Source organism: Anomaloglossus baeobatrachus, chromosome 7 (assembly GCF_048569485.1).
Source record: "Anomaloglossus baeobatrachus isolate aAnoBae1 chromosome 7, aAnoBae1.hap1, whole genome shotgun sequence".
NCBI classification, from domain to species: Eukaryota; Metazoa; Chordata; class Amphibia; order Anura; family Aromobatidae; genus Anomaloglossus; species Anomaloglossus baeobatrachus.
In genome coordinates this window covers 218,063,602-218,083,137 of record NC_134359.1, presented here as the reverse complement: position 1 = coordinate 218,083,137, position 19,536 = coordinate 218,063,602, and the positions used below count along the sequence as shown (strand labels likewise).

Genomic DNA, 19,536 nt, shown 5'->3' with positions numbered 1-19,536 from the left:
GGACCGTCTCTTTCCCGGTCGACTGTTTCCAGGACCGTCTCTTTCCCGGTCGACTGTTTCCAGGACCGTCTCTTTCCCGGTCGACTGTTTCCAGGACCGTCTCTTTCCCGGTCGACTGTTTCCAGGACCGTCTCTTTCCCGGTCGACTGTTTCCAGGACCGTCTCTCTGCCCGGTCGACTGTTTCCAGGACCGTCTCTCTGCCCGGCCTGTCTCTCTGCCCGGCCTGTCTCTCTGCCCGGCCTGTCTCTCTGCCCGGCCTGTCTCTCTGCCCGGCCTGTCTCTCTGCCCGGCCTGTCTCTCTGCCCGGCCTGTCTCTCTGCCCGGCCTGTCTCTCTGCCCGGCCTGTCTCTCTGCCCGGCCTGTCTCTCTGCCCGGCCTGTCTCTCTGCCCGGCCTGTCTCTCTGCCCGGCCTGTCTCTCTGCCCGGCCTGTCTCTCTGCCCGGCCTGTCTCTCTGCCCGGCCTGTCTCTCTGCCCGGCCTGTCTCTCTGCCCGGCCTGTCTCTCTGCCCGGCCTGTCTCTCTGCCCGGCCTGTCTCTCTGCCCGGCCTGTCTCTCTGCCCGGCCTGTCTCTCTGCCCGGCCTGTCTCTCTGCCCGGCCTGTCTCTCTGCCCGGCCTGTCTCTCTGCCCGGCCTGTCTCTCTGCCCGGCCTGTCTCTCTGCCCGGCCTGTCTCTCTGCCCGGCCTGTCTCTGTCTGTCTCTCTATTCGTCTCACCACCGAAATCATATAACCTCACACATAAGCTTCAACTAACAGTTTATTTTGTTCCTATAGCAACCACTGACAGTTGCTATTAATAACCTATAGCTCCCACCTCCATTCAGTGTAATGGCGGCAGGATTTTAGAGACTAACTGTAAAGCACGGGGTTAAATTTTTCTGTCAAAACATAGTCCACGACGCTCCCTGGGTCACATGAGGCGTCTGTGAAAAATTTCATGATTGTAAATGCGACGGTGCAGATTCCTTTAGCGGACATATATACAGTCATATGAAAAAGTTTGGGCACCCCTATTAATGTTAACCTTTTTTCTTGATAACAATTTGGGTTTTTGCAAGAGCTATTTCAGTTTCATATATCTAATAACTGATGGACTGAGTAATATTTCTGGATTGAAATGAGGTTTATTGTACTAACAGAAAATGTGCAATCCGCATTTAAACAAAATTTGACTGGTGCAAAAGTACGGGCACCCTTATCAATTTCTTGATTTGAATACTCCTAACTACTTTTTACTGACTTACTAAAGCACTAAATTAGTTTTGTAACCTCATTCAGCTTTGAACTTCATAAGCTGATGTATCCAATCATGAGAAAAGGTATTCAAGGTGGCCACTTGCAAGTTGTTCTCCTATTTGAATCTCCTATGAAGAGTGGCATCATGGGCTCCTCAAAACAACTCTCAAATGATCTGAAAACAAAGATTATTCAACATAGTTGTTCAGTGGAAGGATACAAAAAGTTGTCTCAGAGATTTAAACTGTCAGTTTCCACTGTGAGGAACATAGTAAGGAAATGGAAGAACACAGGTACAGGTCTTGTTAAGCCCAGAAGTGGCAGGCCAAGAAAAATATCAGAAAGGCAGAGAAGAAGAACGGTGAGAACAGTCAAGGACAATCCACAGACCACCTCCAAAGACCTGCAGCATCATCTTGCTGCAGATGGTGTCACTGTGCATCGGTCAACAATACAGCGCACGTTGCACAAGGAGAAGCTGTATGGGAGAGTGATGCGAAAGAAGCCGTTTCTGCAAGCACGCCACAAACAGAGTCGCCTAAGGTATGCAAAAGCACATTTGGACAAGCCAGTTACATTTTGGACCAAGGTTCTGTGGACTAATCAAACAAAGATTGAGTTGTTTGGTCATACAAAAAGGCGTTATGCATGGAGGCAAAAAACCACGGCATTCCAAGAAAAGCACTTGCTACCCACAGTATAATTTGGTGGAGGTTCCATCATGCTTTGGGGCTGTGTGGCCAATGCCGGCACCGGGAATCTTGTTAAAGTTAAGGGTCGCATGGATTCAACTCAGTATCAGCAGATTCTTGACAATAATGTGCAAGAATCAGTGACGACGTTGAAGTTACGCAGGGGATGGATATTTCAGCAAGACAATGATCCAAAACACCGCTCCAAATCTACTCAGGCATTCATGCAGAGGAACAATTACAATGTTCTGGAATGGCCATCCCCGTCCCCAGACCTGAATATCATTGAAAATCTGTGGGATGATTTGAAGCGGGCTGTCCATGCTCGGCGACCATCAAACTTAACTAAACTGGAATTGTTTTGTAAACCGGAATGGTCAAATATACCTTCATCCAGGATCCAGGAACTCATTAAAAGCTACAGGAAGCGACTAGAGGCTGTTATTTTTGCAAAAGGAGGATCTACAAAATATTAATGTCACTTTTATGTTGAGGTGCCCATACCATTTGCACTGGTCAAATTTTGTTTAAATGCGGATTGCATATTTTCTGTTAGTACAATAAACCTCATTTCAATCCAGAAATATTACTCAGTCCATCAGTTATTAGATATATGAAACTGAAATAGCTGTTGCAAAACCCCAAATTGTTATAAAGAAAAAAGGTTAACATTAATAGGGGTGCCCAAACTTTTTCATATGACTGTACATACATACACACATACATACACACACTCAGCTTTATATATATATATATATATATATATATATATATATATATATATATATATATATTTATTTTTAATCATCTTATGTGTATCAGATCAATGTTACAGCATTTATTGCCAGTGATGTGCGTACAAAACATGTTACATAATCCTTTAGGAGCATTCTGAGCAATGTCAGTGCGAGAAAGTGGAAGTGCAAGTGCATGTCAACTAGTGCAGAGGGGAAAAAAAGGTGGGAGAGAAGCTACATCACAAGGAACAACCACTGAGCTCTTAACTTGCAGGTCTACAAGCAGGCTAGTAAAATAAATAATTATGCAAAAATAAAATAATAATAATAATAATAATAATAAAAAAAAACTCATTGCTAGAGAGTTGTAATTACATCATATGCATTTGCTTCTGTTCTCCTACTATTGGTTGCTGTGTTTAATAGAGAATAAGAGCTCTAGATTACTTACTGCATCAGGCCTTAGTTCTTCCTTATGGAAAAAACCTCCCGTTATCATTTTCTTACTGAAGGAAACCACATCAGCTGGATCATCCATGCCCCAATGTTCATGGGCCCAGAATTTACCAGTTGCGCCGCCTCCAGTTTGTACTTCATCGACCAAAAAAGCACATCCATGCTGGGAAAACATATGTGCATTAGGACTGAAAACATACAGCAAAAATTCATAGATTTTCCGATCTAAGTGGTAAGGTTCTCCTTATGGAAAGTGACACACTAGGTCTGGCAAGCCAGTATGAGGAGACTTAAACACCTTGCATGCTTCTCTGGGAAATTCAATATGCAAATTGCCTCTTCAGAGAGGAAGAGGACTTGATCTCTGGCGCCACCTACTGGAAGTAGCAATCGTAAAAGTCAATATTGACCCTTTAATGAGCCACATGACTTAAGATAAAAGCCAAACCAGAATCTCAATTTGCAGACAATGCGTTTCTGGGAATTGCCCCTCGTCAGATCTCATACTTTGTACTGACGAGTGGTAATACCCCAACACAGAGTCTGCAAATTGAGATTCTGGTTTGACTTTAACTTGCTATTTCCAAGTCATCTTCCACTCTCAAGAAGCAATTTGTATATAGGTTTTCAGAATCTTACTCAATGGAAGAAGTAATTACATATTTTACATTTTCGACATAGTAAAAACTTTAAGAATATAACCATCTGCTCTGTTATCTGCCACAGCATCTAACTTGCATGCAAACATTACATAAATCATAAAGAACATCTCTCTTACTTTTCTGGCGATTACTCTCAATTTCCTGAAAAAGTCATCAGACGCATGATTGTCCCCTCCTTCTGACTGAATTGGCTCCACGACTATCCCAGCAACAGTCTTTTTCTTTTTCCTATATTTTACAATCAGGTCTTCCACCTAGATGTGATGAAAACACTGGACTTACATTTCCACTTTGATATTTGTTACATTTTTTTCTTGTGATTTTTTTCATTTCATTTATTTAACTCCAAAAGTTTCTTTATTTGAAAAAAAAAATACTACCTCTAACAGAGAGAACTGTATTCATCAGTTGCAAGGCACAGGGTCTACACAGAGTTTTTCATCCTTTTAAATATTATGTCCCATGTCTGCACTGACTTGGAATGCACTAGTGAAGAAGCTACGTCTGCAATAAAATGGCAGTGTCACGGCACAGACTTAGGGAAGGTCCGGCGTGAGGTAAAACACACAACAGACAGTTTTACCAAGACAAACAAGGGGTACACAGAGAACACATTAACAATGGTGGGCCCTGATTCTAGTGAGAGGGAAGATGGACACTTCCTCCAATTACAAGCCGCTATAACCTGCACTCCTTGCCAGTCCCTATACAGGTTCCTCACCTGTCGCCGAGCAGGAATCTAAAGCCCTGAGAAACCCTCCAATAGTCATGGCTAGTGAGTGGGAAGGTAAGGATCACTAGTCAGAGTTTAGCAGTTTTGGTATTTTCACATCAGTTTTATTTTGACAGAGCTGGGGCGCAAAGGGGGCACAGCTTGTCTAATTCATGAGGAGCTGTACCGTTCCTTATACCAGAAATCTAACCCCAGGGGAAGGTTTATGACATGGCGCACGGAGGCGTGCACCCCTACATGAATCAGGAGCGTCTGACTCCACAATGCTCTTTCATTATGAACGGAGTGAAAATCATTGATCTTGGTGAATTCGGCCTTATTATTCAAATGGACAACTGAGAATTACCATTTCTCTTGACAAATACACAGTCCGATATTGTCAGCACTAAATGGAGAATATAAAAGTGTGCAGGGACAATATTATTACTAGCAGCACGACTTTTCACTTTATTAAAAAAAAAATTCTGGCAGGAACTGTGTACGTCTGTATAGGAATAAGTTTCTAAATAATGATGCTCTGGAATATTTGTCTAAATATTTCCTGAAACAGACATGTCGGGAAAGTCGTCATTCCATCTTTTGAGTTTTATTGTAGTAAATGCATTATAAATCCAATTTACAGACAGGAATAAAGAATTCAGAATGAATCCCCCAATCCTTCCTGGAAGTTATTTACACAGCTTTGGCTACAAAGAAAATTGTAGAATCGAAACCTTGTCCTGATTGATCCAAATTGGAGACTCTTATGTCATCCATGGATTATGATGTGGTGGGCATTACGGAAACCTGGCTGGATGAAAGCCATGACTGGGTGACAAACATACAGGGTTATAGTACATTTAGGAGGGACAGGAAAGACAGAAAATGTGGTGGGGTGTGTATATTTATCAAATGTAACCTAAAACCTGTGTTGAATGATGACATTGGGGGGAACTGCAACAATGTGGAGTTAGTATGGGTAAATGTACATGGGGAGGGTAATAATGGAAAAATGCTAATTGGAGTTTGCTATAAGCCTCCTAACATACCTGAACAAATAGAGGGTGAAATGCTGGAACAAATTGAAAAGGCAGCTAATAATAATAATCGGGTTCTTATTATGGGGGATTTCAACTATCCAGACATACAGTGGGACATAAAATCTTCTGGTTGTGCTAAAAGCTGTAAATTCTTATTTACCATTCAAGACCATTTCCTCTCTCAGATGGTAGATGAACCGACGAGGGGAGATAATTTGCTAGATCTGGTCCTGTCAAATAGACCGGAGACAATTTCAGATCTACAGGTTCGGGAGCACTTGCGCACCAGCGATCATAATATGGTAAGCTTCAACGTAATATTCAATAGAACATTTCAAAGGGGAAATGCTAAAACCTGGCATTTTAGGAAAGCTGATTTCAACAAATTAAGGGAAGAGCTTAAATGTGTAGATTGGGACAAAGTCATGGTAACTGGGGATACTGAACATAAATGGGGAAGGTTTAAGGATATACTGCTAGAGTCCTGTAAAAAACGTATACCCTCTGGTAATAAAATGTCCCGGAATAAAAAGAAACCACTATGGATAAATAAGACTGTACAAAGTATAATAAAACAAAAACAAAGGGCGTTTAAAATCTTGAAGGCTAAGAATACAGAAATAGCATTTCAGGAGTATAAAGATATCAATAGGAAATGCAAAAAAGAAATCAAACAAGCAAAACTAGCTACTGAAACAAAAATCGCCAATGACATTAAAATAAATCCCAAAATCTTTTATAAATACATTAATGCCAAAAGGAAAACAAAGGATAGTATTGGCCCCTTAAAATATAATAACAAGTTAGTTATAGAGGACAAACAAAAGACTGAGATATTAAACAGGCATTTCTCATCTGTGTTCACCAAGGAACTGACTGTACCAGGGATCATTCAACAAGTGAAAAATCAAAGTTCTCCACCAGATATAATTAATTTTACACAAGAAGAAGTACGCCTACGTCTGAGTAAATTAAACATTGACAAATCCCCAGGGCCATATGGCATTCATCCACGAATATTGAGGGAATTGAGCTCCGTAATTGACAGACCGCTGTATCTCATCTTTTTAGACTCTCTTGTAACAGGGTTGGTGCCTCAGGATTGGAGGATTGCTGATGTGGTACCGATATTTAAGAAAGGTAAGAGGGTAGATCCAGGCAACTACCGTCCAGTAAGCCTGACATCAGTAGTATGCAAAGTTTTTGAGGGCATATTAAGGGATGACATGCAAAAATATGTTGCAGAAAATAATATAATAACTGACAGACAGCATGGATTCATGAAAGCTAAGTCGTGTCTAACCAACCTGTTGGGGTTCTATGAGGGGGTAAGTGCAAACCTGGATATTGGTAATGCAGCTGATGTGATTTATTTGGACTTTGCAAAGGCATTTGATACTGTACCACATAATAGCCTTATACTAAAGCTCCAGAAGCAAGGACTAGGGGAAACTATATGCAACTAGGTAAGGAATTGGCTAAAAGATAGGAAACAAAGATTAGTCATACATGGTACATTCTCTAAATGGGCTATAGTCAGCAGTGGGGTGCTGCAGGGATCTGTGCTACGACCAATTCTTTTTAATCTCTTTATTAATGACCTTGTGGATGGGATTGATAGTAAAGTGTCAGTCTTTGCTGATGACACCAAACTATGTAGGATATTAAAAACTGACCTTGATAGTACAATATTACAAAAAGACCTGGATAAGATGTCAGAATGGGCAGATACTTGGCAAATGAGATTTAATGTTGATAAATGTAAGTAATGCACCTAGGACGTAGTAATCCTATAACTGCATATACATTAAATGGAAGTAAACTTGGGACTACAGATCAGGAGAAGGACTTGGGTATTCTCATTACAAATAAGCTGAGCAGCAGCACTCAATGTCAAGCAGCAGCTGCAAAAGCAAACAAGATTCTAGGGTGTATAAAAAGAGAGATTAGATCCCGTGATCCCAACGTATTGTTACCCCTCTATAAATCACTTGTAAGGCCACATCTGGAATATGGGATCCAGTTTTGGGCTCCAAATTTTAAAAAGGACATTCAGAAGTTAGAGTCAGTTCAAAGGCAGGCAACTAGACTACTACAAGGGATGGAAGGCCTCCCATATGATGGCAGGTTGAAAAAGTTAGATATGTTTAGCTTAGAAAAAAGACGTCTCAGAGGAGATCTCATTTATATGTATAAATACATGTGTGGTCAATATAAAGGACTGGCACAAGACTTAATTCTTCCAAAGACAATACTAAGGACCAGGGGGCACTCACTGCGAGTGGAAGAAAAGCGATTCCGACAGCTAAATAGGAAAGGGTTCTTTACAGTTAGAGCAGTCAGACTGTGGAATGCCCTACCACAAGAGGTAGTAATGGCAGATACTATAACAGCTTTTAAAAAAGGGCTGGATGATTTCCTCAGTGCACACAACATTGCTGGTTATAAATGACTTGGTGACCAGGTGTAGAACTGGTGGAGGAAGGTTGAACTAGATGGACCTAGGTCATTTTTCAACCTTAGTAACTATGTAACTATGTAAATTACCTCTTCCAAGCAGCGTGCCTCCTCGTCTTGGTTTTCCTTAACAAACTTCTCGAGTGGGTACTTTAGTCTTGGAAAGGGGGCAATCGGCCAGTCAAAGGATGGAACGTCTAATTTGTGAATAGCTTTAGAGTGTGTTGTAGCCAAACAACCTATAAGAGTGAAGAGAAAAACATTAGGAAATCGAAAGGCTAAAAGTTTCCCTTTTTTAATGGAGGAGAGCTGCATACAGTGACAGGAGACACAAATATGGACCTTTGTCAAACGGAGAGCTTAGAATAATGAAAAATGGGAGATGGTGTCCAAAGTAGAGGGCCCTGCCATCCACATCAAGCCATGACCTACTAATTAACGGCCACTGGTATAAATATTTTGATTTTGTAACAACTTTACACTCTTGGCTGAAGAATTTGCCAAAACCTCAAGTGCAATTTCCTAGCATATTATATGTGTCTTTGCAAGAGTAAGGGACCCCATACACAATGGATAGCGGTCTCTCCTCACTGCTCGCACTACCAAACGCTCCTGTGTTGTCTATCGGAAAGACGCTGCTAGACTCATCTAAAGACAGCTTATCTCTCTCAGAGAACAAAAGAATCAGTGGTCCAAAATTGTACAGGCCGTACCCTCATCTCCCCAAATATTATCTGTTAGGGGAGTCAGGACACCCCCATTCACATTAGACTTTCGGCCCAACCTCAAAGATATAATATGCAAGGAGACCTTAAGAAACCAAAAAGACAGATTTACAATGGATTGATCTCCAGGCAGTGTAAATTTAGACAGTTTTTCGGGGTAGAAAAAAAAAGTATGTAAAATGCATAAAAAAGTGGCTGGAATTTTGGCAAATTAGGCTTAGCATGTCACCCCAATGTTCTTACCCATTGTTCGTCCATGAAAACCTCCCATGAATGATAAAATGCTGTAGTCTGGACAACCTGGAGACTAAAACAGAAGAATAAAATGGTAGTAAGATGTAGAAAGTAGGAGCTCTTCTGGAGTATTTGGAAAACCACCAGGTTTATGCTTCCCAAAATTATGGCAGCATTTCAATAGGGATTCCAGAAGAGAATGACTTACTGGGCAACTCACTGCAGTTTTGACAATATCACAAAAATTCCTAGTCCTCTCAATGATCAATTTGTCTAACAGAAAGTAGTCAAAAAGCTGCAAAACGACGGTGGTGGTGGGGATAACCAGAGATAATGAATATCGAGGATTACATAGCAGAAGTTTATCATTGAGGGAACTGGTAGAGCTGCAGCAGATAACACTGTATATAACAAAATACAGAAAGCTCAGTAACTTTCCCAATATTAGAATCAAGGTTTTCTGACCCTACTTTGTCCTGGTCTCAGTTGGGACAGCAGAAATGTGGTAACAGATTCTCTTTAACCCCTTGATAATATTGCACATATCGGTATTCCAAGGTTAGGTCTTGGTGTATGATGCAGGCTCAGCTCCTGAGCCCGCACCATACTTGGCAGATGCTGACTCTATGATGCCATTCCAGGGTGCTGATGGGTTGCCGTTCCGACCATGATAGTGATACTCTGAAGACCAGCCTGTGGATTGGCTTCATAGAAGACTCTCTTTACTATATACTGCAATAAAGTAGTATTGCAGTATAAAGCATAAGGAATGACATGATTGTAGGCTCAAGTTTGTTAAAGAGAATGAAAAGTAGAGTTAAAGAAAAAATGTTTAACAACATAAAAAATATATAAAAATTTGAGTCACCCACTTTTGTCTTCTTAAAAATAAAATAAATTATTTAAAAACCCTCACCCCCTAAAAAAACGTATTTGTTCTCACTGTATTCATAAAAGTCTAATCAAAATAGAAAATTAAATTAAAGGGAACCTGTCACCTGTTTACCTCTATTGTAAAAGCAGTAAAGAGAAGATCAATAAGTAAGAAAGGAATATTTTTGGTTGCTGCAAATACAGCAAAAATGCAATAATTAGCGATCCAAACATTGTATCGACCCCAAAATGGCAATAACAACAAGGTCATCTAGGGTGGGAAAAAAAAGCCCTCACACAAGTTCCCCAACATAGGAATGAAAATGTTATGAGTCTCAAAAATCGGCAACACAAAACATTTTTTTTTTTATATTTTTTTTTAGAAATGTATAATTTTATATTTTAACTATATTTTTATAATTTTAATTTTTACTACCCAATATAAAACCTATATACACATTTGTTATCCCCATAATTATATTGACCTGTAGAATGATATCACATCATTTTTCCCCACACAATAAGAAGCCAAAAACAAGATTAAAACATAATTACGAGGTTTTTTTTCTCTCAATTTTAATACACATTTCTCCCCATTATCCAATACATTATATAATGGAATGAATGGTGTCACTCTAAAATTACAGCTTGTCTCGTTCGAAATGAGCCCTCATAAGTTTATATTTATGAAAAAAAAACACTTTAAAAAAGATGGCTCATGGAAGAAGAAAAAATGAAAGCGCAATGATGCAAAATCACCCTGTGAGTTGTAATTTTGAATCACATTTTTCTTTTAAGACTCATTTTTTAGCTATTCTACCTGATTCAACATGCAGGAGTCCAATTCTTCCTTTGTTACATTGCTGTTTCCTCGTTCCTTATTCTGAAAGACATTCAAGATGACACTTAGAATATCAGTAAAATAGCAAAATGCGGTTTTCTTACAGAAAAATAATAATTGTGGAGTCTATTTTTTTCCGCTACATTTTATTCTACATTCATTGAAGTGATCGAGTTCTGAAAGCCCATTTTCATATTTACTATTATTTTATGAATTAGTGTAAGTTTAATTGTTATTAATTTTTTATCTCCTTGATCCTTTGTAATCATTGCATTACATAGCTCGCATAATGATTTTAACAGGAGTTGTGCATTGCCCTTGGTGTGGCTGCAGGGGAACTGAAGACGTCTTGCCAGGTTTTCCCATAGATTACAGCTCATGTAGGGTTTAACAGCAGTAAGACCACCTATGATTAGCTTAATTTCAGAGGCCTTTTTTAATAAATACAGAAGCTTGGTCATGTTAATAACACTTCATTACATTTTTTACTATTTAACAATAATGTTATGGATATTTTTTGTTATTATTAGATTTATTTTAACTTTTAAATTTAACTGCTCTAGTTTATTTCTATGGCTGCACTATCCACCTGACTGTTTGGATCTTTGCATGTCTTTCAAGTATAGTATACTTTTATGTATTTCTTGACTTTAGGGCTCATTCACATGACCGTTCCGTTTTTGCGGTCCGCAAAACACGGTCTGTTTTTTTCACAGCTGCATCCGTGTGCCTTCCTTTTCTTTTTGCGTACCGTAAGACACGGAAGCAGCTAGATAGATAAATAGATGGATAGCTAGATATAGATAGAAAGATAGATAGAGGGATTAATAGAGAGACAGAGATAGATAAAGGGATAAATAGAGGGATTAGTGAATGAATAAATGAATGAATGAATGAATAATAATTTAAAATAAAAATGTGGGGTCCCCCCCAAATTGGATCACCAGCCAAGGTAAAGCGGGCAGCTGTGGTCTGGTATTCTCAGACCAGGGAGGTCCGCGGTTCTTGGATCCTCCCCAGCCTAAGAATAGCATGCCGCAGCTGCCCCAGAAGTGGCGCATCGATTAGATGTGCCAATCCTGGTGCTTTTTCCCAGCTCATCCGGATGCCCTGGTGCGGTGGCAAACGGTGTAATATATGGGGTTGACACCAGATGTGTAATGTCACCTGGCATCAAGCTCTGGGGTTACTGATGTGACGGCGTCTATCAGATACCCGACATCAGTAACCCACTCAGTAATTTAAAAAAAAAAAAATAGACGACAAACAAATTTTTATTTGAAGAAAAAAAAACTCCCCAACACATTCCCTCTTTCACCAATTTATTTAAAAGAAAAAACAAATCCGGGTCCGGCGTAATTCAATAAGGGGGTCCCACGACAATCCATACTCACTGTCCCAGACAATGAAGAACAGAATGTTCCCCATTGACTGGGAGAGCAATGCAGTGACCTGAGGTAACATCATGAGGTCAGCCCTGGTCACTGCAGGGCATGACCAGCGCTGACTTCAGGAGGTTAGCGAGGTACATTACCTGCGGTGATCACTAAGTTCTATGCCCGCCGCGTTCACAAGTATCGCAAGTGGCCCATGACGTCACCGCTAGTCAGAGTCTCGGGCCGGCCGCGAGAGGTGATGTGAGAATGCGGCTATGAGTGACCAGCGCTGACGTCAGGAGGGCAGGACTTCATCACCGCAGGTAATAAACTTAACTAACCTCCTGACGGCAACGCTCATCATCCCTGCGACTGCTCGAACTGCAGTTCTGGCATATGCTGACACACTGCAGTGCGGGCAGCTGCAGGGCTGGTGCGGGAGCGGGACACAGACTGCACAGGCACCCGACGGAGGTCACATGGAAGTGCTTCCGTGCGGCTTCCGGGGATTTTGCGGGCCCATTGACTTGTATTGGGTCACGGACCATTATTATGGAACAGAATAGGACATGTTCCATAATAACGGAATGGACATACGGCATCCAATGTGTTTGTTTATAGGATCGGATGCACACGGAAGTGCTTCTGTGTGCCATCCGATCCTACACAAAAGACATTGAAAAGATGGTCCTGTCTATAGGTCCGCAAAAAAACAGAAACTGACCAGTACAGACGGAACGGTCATGTGAATGAGCCCTTAGTCTCAATTTTGATTCCTAGCTCTCATCCTGCATTTTATTCCTCTACGCTAAAAATTGAATGCTTTATCACCATCATATAACCAGCTAGAACAAATGTGATCTGTGCCTGCTGAGACAAAAATGTGGTCATCCTTCTCTCTACATAACCCTAAAGCTAATATATTTAAAGTATACAAATCACATTGGCGGTCCTCTGATCTTCTCCATTACAACTGTGCGACTGAAGCCGTGTAATCATCATCAGCAACTGTGATAGACGTTTTGATCTCTTTTCCCATAGAGAACTTCTGTGGTACAATCTATGCAGTTTCATTACTTTTTGAGCAGCCAGAAAGCAACAACTAAATAAGGAAATACTAGCTGAATTATATTTTTTGGGGTATTAGTGACTGGTCAAATAAAAAAAAAAAAAAAAATGAATGCTACTTTAAATTGGTCAATTAAGAAATAGTTTGATGCAGAATAAGCAATATTCCTTTAGATTCAAGAAATAAGAATTTCGTTTTACGTATGAATGAGTGCTGGGTGCTACTTTCCTCTATGTATATTTAAACTTACCCTATACCACATGAATATTATTTTGAATGCATTTTCATTGGAGCAGGATCCACAAGACATGGTCATTATCTGGCTCATTCCTTTTGGTCCAACCTAAGTAGGAAAAAAAACTTCATGAAACCAGGTTTGCATCCACCTCTCAACAATATAAGGCTATGTGTGCACAGTGCGTTTTTTCGGGAGCGTTTTTGGGCTCAAAACTGCATGACTTTGCTTCCCCAGCAAAGTCTATGAGTTTTCATTTTTGCTGTCCGCAGACAACTTTTTTTTTAAGCTGCGTTTTTGAGCATAAAAAAAAAATATGGACATGTCAATTCTTTCCTGCATTTTTCCCCCCATGCAATGCAATGGAAAAATGCAGAAAAAACGCAGACATCAAAAACGCAGCAAAACGCAGCGAAAAACGCATCAAAATGCGGTAAAAACGCATGTTTTTACCGGTGCGGTTTTTGCACGTTTTTTGCCGCAAGTGCGTTTTTGTGCAATTTTAGCGGCCAAAAAACACAAAAACGCAGCGTCAAAAAAACGCAGCATGTGCACATAGTCTACTTTATTCTATTCCCCACACACAAATACCAGTGATTACACAGTAAAGACTACACTGATAAGAAATGCTGGAAACCACTTACAGATAACAACGACTCCTCCAATTTCTCTGCGAAATTCTCAGGCGGTAGGATTCCCAGTGCCGGTCTGTTGACAAATGTGCTCTAGGAAAAAATCCACATTTGTGAGTTTACCTGATAATATCAATAGAGATTGAAATTCATTCACTGATAATTACCAGTACAGTATGACTGTAAACACTATTAAAGAGTTCTCAGAACATTAAATAAGTAAAATATTTCAATAACAGAAGATTTTCTTTATTTCATTGTTGATGCTTTGTTTCCAAGGTTACTGTTCACCATTACAGTCAATAAGTAGTAGCCAGGCACCAAGGAAAGGAGCTCAGTGCTTACAGGCACTTTTTTTATAGAGCTTGTAATGGCTACTCTGAAGCTGGTGGAGTGCGCTATTAGCTTCAGTGCCGGTACTCTCTACTAATGCCGTATAGGTAAAACTGCTGCTGATCTGTACTACCAATAGCTGTTTTCAGATCGCTTTACTAAAAAGTAGACCAGTCGTGTCTGCAAATTGCAGCTGTGACTGCCTGTTTCTGCTGCTTTGTGGGCTTGCCGGCATAGCGGACACATGCATAAACGGCTTGCTATTTACATGCACTAGTCTAATTCATAAATCAGTCTTTTACTAGGCATTTCCCCCACTAGCCAGATTCCTACTCCACACTGATGAGGGGTAAATACCCCGAAACGGCTGTATGTGGATGGATACCATGTTTGGTATAGGTGGTCTCCTTGACTGGAGACTGCCCTTCCCGTGGTTGTTCCTTCCCGGTGAAAGACCTGGCTAGTTTCCTGGCAGCATTGAGAAACACGTGATGGTGTCTCCGCGGCTTTCTTATTTGCATACTTCCCAGGGGGCATTGCTCTAGAATCACTGCGTCGAGAAACACGTGATGGTGTGTCCGCAGTGGATATGTTGATCTCCCCAAGGTCAACAATGCTTGCTTAAGTAGTCTTTTACTAGGCATTGCCCCCACTAGCCAGATTCCTACACTGATGAGGGGCAAATACCCCGAAACGGCTGTCTGTGGATGGATACCATGTTTGGTATAGGTGGTCTCCAAGTAGCCAGGCACCAAGGAAAGGAGCTCAGTGCTTACAGGCACTTTTTTTTTTATAGAGCTTGTAATGGCTACTCTGAAGCTGGTGGAGTGCGCTATTAGCTTCAGTGCCGGTACTCTCTAATAATGCCGTAGAGGTAAAACTGCTGCTGATCTGTACTACCAATAGCTGATTTCAGATGGCTCTACTAAAAAGTGGACCAGTCGTGTCTGCAAATTGCAGCTGTGACTGCCTGTTTCTGCTGCTTTGTGGGCTTGCCGGCAAAGCGGACACATGCATAAACGGCTTGCTATTTACATGCACTAGTCTAATTCATAAATCAAACCAGAATAGTTCATGCTGAAATCTTTTCCATACAGAGCATTACTTCATATGGAAAATTGGACAAGTACGCTGGCAATAAATGGGGCAATGGGCTCTTTGTGGCACAGAGGTACATATAATATACTAGTCTTGAACGAGCCCTATCAATCAGTTAGCCAGGAAAATTGGGAGTATAAGGCTCCTGAAGATAAAGCAAGATAAATTATATGGCTGTTGGCCGGACGATGCTTTGGATAACCATTGGCTGGCAGACATTTTAGCCATTTTTCCCATACACAGGAGCCCAAAGTGTTCCTGTCTTCTCAACGAGAAAACCAGCAACAGACATCTCTGCCAGCGGCTCGTCTCTGGGAAAACAAAGCGATCAACAGTACGAAATCAGACATGCCCAACCGACATCTCCCTCAACACGCTAAAGTCAAGAAATACAAAAGGGGGGCAACTTTAGGAGGACATTTCCACAAGCTTTTCTTCTACAATTATTTCTAAACATCTTGACAATAATTATAGGGAATATTTCACTGCAAAGTTATTCATTAGTGATGAGCGGGCACTACAATGCTTGGAAGCTTGGTACTCGTAACAAGCAGTTGGATGCTCAGATGGGCGCAACTTGAGTACCAAGTATAATTGAAGTCATTGGGGACTAGAGCATTTTTCAGGAAGATTTCCTAGAAAACAGCTCGAGTTTCCCATTGACTCCCATTATAAAATCGACATACAAGTTACATACATATAGTCATTACCTAAAAAGACCCTCTTCCTCCTTGAGAAAGCAACAGTACCAGTAAAAGAAGGGGGCTCCCACAATTGAACCACAGGCTACGTTAGGCATTCAGGCATTTTCGTTTTTATTAAGCCGAAATCTCAATCTGTGTATTCACTGCATCAGGCGCCATTTTATTGAAGAACACTGAGCATGGTCTTCAATAAAATGGCACCGGTGGTAGCTCATGTGCAGATTGAGATTTTGGCTTAATGAAGATGTCATTGAGCAGAAATTTTGGTCTACGCATGGCCACATCTAGCACCATTTTATTGAAGATAGTCTGTAAAATCGCAATGTACATAGTCTTAAATTAAAAGAGGCCGATGGTGGCGCATGTGCAGATCAAGATTTCAGCTTAATGAAGAGGCTATTGAGCTCAAATCTTAGTCTGTGCATGCGCCACATCCATCGCCATTTTATTGAAGACTGTGTGCAGCGTAATTCTACGACTGTCTTCAATAAAATGGAGCCAGACATGGCTATGCGTTGACAGATTTCAGGTAAATAACCTCTTCATTAAGTCGAAATCTTTATTTGCATATGAGCTGCCACCAGCACAAATTTATTGAAGACCTGCTGAGCAGCCACAAAAATCACACTGCGCACGTGCCGCCCACCGCAATCATGGAGGCAGCACAGAATTTCAAAAGGCAGATGGAGGGGCAAAGAAGAAGACCCTACCCCCAAGTCCCGCACGGATACACAAGCGATACGTGGATGACGTCATGATGAAAAGTTTAGAAGGAGACTATTCAGCAACCAAAGATCGAATTTCTTCACTGCAGGTATCCTTTTATTCAGCATCACAGTGCCATTATGGCCATATATTTACTTTATAGTGCTAAATCCTGCTGACAGGATCTCTCAAACACATTGTCACATAAAAGTGTTGAATATTTACCAGGTTTTGTGGCTGTTGCAGAACTTTTATAAGGGCTGGATGGTTATAACCTGAAAAATACAATATATAGATATATTAAGCACACTATAAGATACCCATATGTTTACTGATACCACCATGATAAATATATTTTATAAAAGATACTATTGAAATTAATTTCTCACCAGATATCGGTAACCACAAATCCAGCCCACACAGGCAAAGAAATCAAACCATAGAGGTCAATAAAGTTAGTGATTAGTAATAATAATAAAGGCAAAAAATACCGAACGCAGTTACTGAAATTTATTAAATACTACGTAAAAAAAAAACAAAAAACTTTCTTGCTGACGACAGTTTCAAGAAACCTCCTCCTGTTTGGAAAAACTAGGTGCATGCATTGCTCAGGTGTGATTTTGGGACATTCTTCTACACAAACACTTTTCAAATCTTGAAGGCTCCGTGGGCTGCTTTTATGAACTCTAAGCTTCAGTGTGTTCCATAAATTTTCTATTGGATTCAGGTAAGGTGATGCGGGGCCATTGGAGTAGCTTTATTTTCTTTATCTGAAACTTTTTGAGCGTTTGTTTGGCTATGTGTTTCGGATCATTGTCTTGCTTAAATGTCCACCCTTGTTTCATCTTCATCATCCTGGTAGATGTCAGCAGATTTTTATCAATAATATCTTGGCATATTTGTCCTTTATCCTTCCATCAATATGAAGTTTGCTAGTGCCATATGTTGAAAAACAGACCCACACCATGATGTTCCCTCCTCTAAACTTCACTGTTGGTATGGTTTTTTCGGGGTGACATGCAGTGCCTTTTGGCCTCCAAACATGCTGTGTTTGGCATCCAGAGAGTTACATTTTGGTCTCATCTGACCAGAATATAATCTCCAGCATTTCAGAGGGTTTTCTAACTGTTGTTGAGCAAACTTTAAATGTGCTTGAATATGTTTTTTGTTCTTAACGGAGTCTTGTGTGGTGAGCATGCATACAGACCTTGGAGATTGAATGCATTACTTATTGTTTAAAAAAAAAAAAAAAAAATTGTACGTGCTGATTCTGGGATCTTTTTGTACCTCTCCACAGGTAGTTCTTGGACCTTAAACAACTTTTATGATAATTCTTTTCACTCCTCTGTCTGAAATCTTATGGGGAGCACTTTCTTGTGGCCAGTTTATGGTAAAATTATGTTCTTCCACTTCTAGATTATGGTTACAGCAGTGTTCACTTGAACCTTCACTAGTTTACAAATTCTTTTGTAACCAATGCCATCAGTATGTTTTGCAATAAAGTTGTGAAGGTCCTAAGACAGCTCACTCATTTTACCTATCATGAGAGGTTTCTTGTGTGGCTTTTTAGTTATGAGATACCTTTATATAAGCCATCAAGCCATCAGTTGAACTAGCTGACATTTTTAACTAAGTGGTAGCATTTCTTTTTTTTTTTTTTTTTTTTTTTTTTTATGCGATTAGGGAATTTTTTTTCCCAAAACGTTTTTTATTGATTTTTCAAATTTGTAAAAACATGACAAGTATCATTGCAAAAGAAGAACATTCGTCTGACAAAATGTGACATAGAGGTGGGTGATACCCCAATTTGGAGTTCCATGTTGCTGTTCGATTTAAGATAGTATACAGTAACATTAAACCAAAACATAGGTAATGAAATATAATATAACATATGCAATACAATTCGTTAAATCTCTGTGTCGTCCCTGAATGATTTCAATTTTGCTAGCATGTCTTGGTATTCCCAACCGTCTCGTCTCCCCCTCCCGCCAGAGCCCCCTCCTAGGTGATTCTCAGTTTACCCAGGCTGTCCTGGATATCGCTCAGGATATACCACTCCGAGTGAACAAAAGGTGCCATCAGGTTAATTATTTCTCCCTGTGTGAATTGGCTTTCAATAAAATGTCTCCATCTCACAAAAAACTTGGCTGTCAACCCATCTTTATCCCTCTCTGCTTCTAGTTTTTCCCACTTCAGAAGGTTGTGTAGTTCGCCCACAACCTCCTTTATGGATGGGCCCTCCCTTTGAATCCAGTGTTTTAAGATGCAACGCTTAGCTATCATGGCTATGTCATGCGTTATTCCGTATTTCCTCTTTTCCTGCGTGCTCGGTCCTCCTCCTACTCCTCCCTCAAAGGAGTGGAAAATCCACACCATTAAGTCTAGTTTGCTGAAAATTCCCCATGTTGACTGGGCAAATAGTCTGACTTGGTTCCAGAACCTAGCGATTGTCTCACATTCCCATAGCCCATGCAGCATATCCGTTTTCTCTTTTTGACACTTAGGACACCACCTATCCCTACCTGGTATGTTGAAACCTATAATGGCCCTATGTAGAATCCTGAATTGAGTGTCTCTCCATCTCTCATTGGTAATATGTTTCCGCACTTGTACCCATCCTCTCAGTATATCATCCACCACTTCTTCCCTTCCCAATTGTTTCCCCCACGCTTTTAAAGTCCGACTATCCTCCCGTGAGATAAGCACCCCCCTTAGCGAT

At 40.5% G+C, this 19,536-nt stretch overlaps 1 protein-coding gene across 1 annotated transcript in view; it reads right to left on the bottom strand.

Moving 5' to 3' along the window:
• LOC142245290 (4-aminobutyrate aminotransferase, mitochondrial-like) overlaps nucleotides 1-19,536 on the bottom strand; it is a 118,825-nt gene that overhangs the window by 33,088 nt on the left and 66,201 nt on the right. Inside the window, exons 5-12 of the mRNA XM_075317901.1 lie at nucleotides 17,043-17,092; nucleotides 13,990-14,070; nucleotides 13,361-13,453; nucleotides 10,645-10,707; nucleotides 8,961-9,024; nucleotides 8,083-8,231; nucleotides 3,900-4,037; nucleotides 3,117-3,284 (exon numbers count right to left, since the gene is read on the bottom strand). Coding sequence (XP_075174016.1) covers nucleotides 3,117-3,284; nucleotides 3,900-4,037; nucleotides 8,083-8,231; nucleotides 8,961-9,024; nucleotides 10,645-10,707; nucleotides 13,361-13,453; nucleotides 13,990-14,070; nucleotides 17,043-17,092 — 806 coding nt within the window. The remainder of the gene's footprint in view (nucleotides 1-3,116; nucleotides 3,285-3,899; nucleotides 4,038-8,082; nucleotides 8,232-8,960; nucleotides 9,025-10,644; nucleotides 10,708-13,360; nucleotides 13,454-13,989; nucleotides 14,071-17,042; nucleotides 17,093-19,536) is intronic.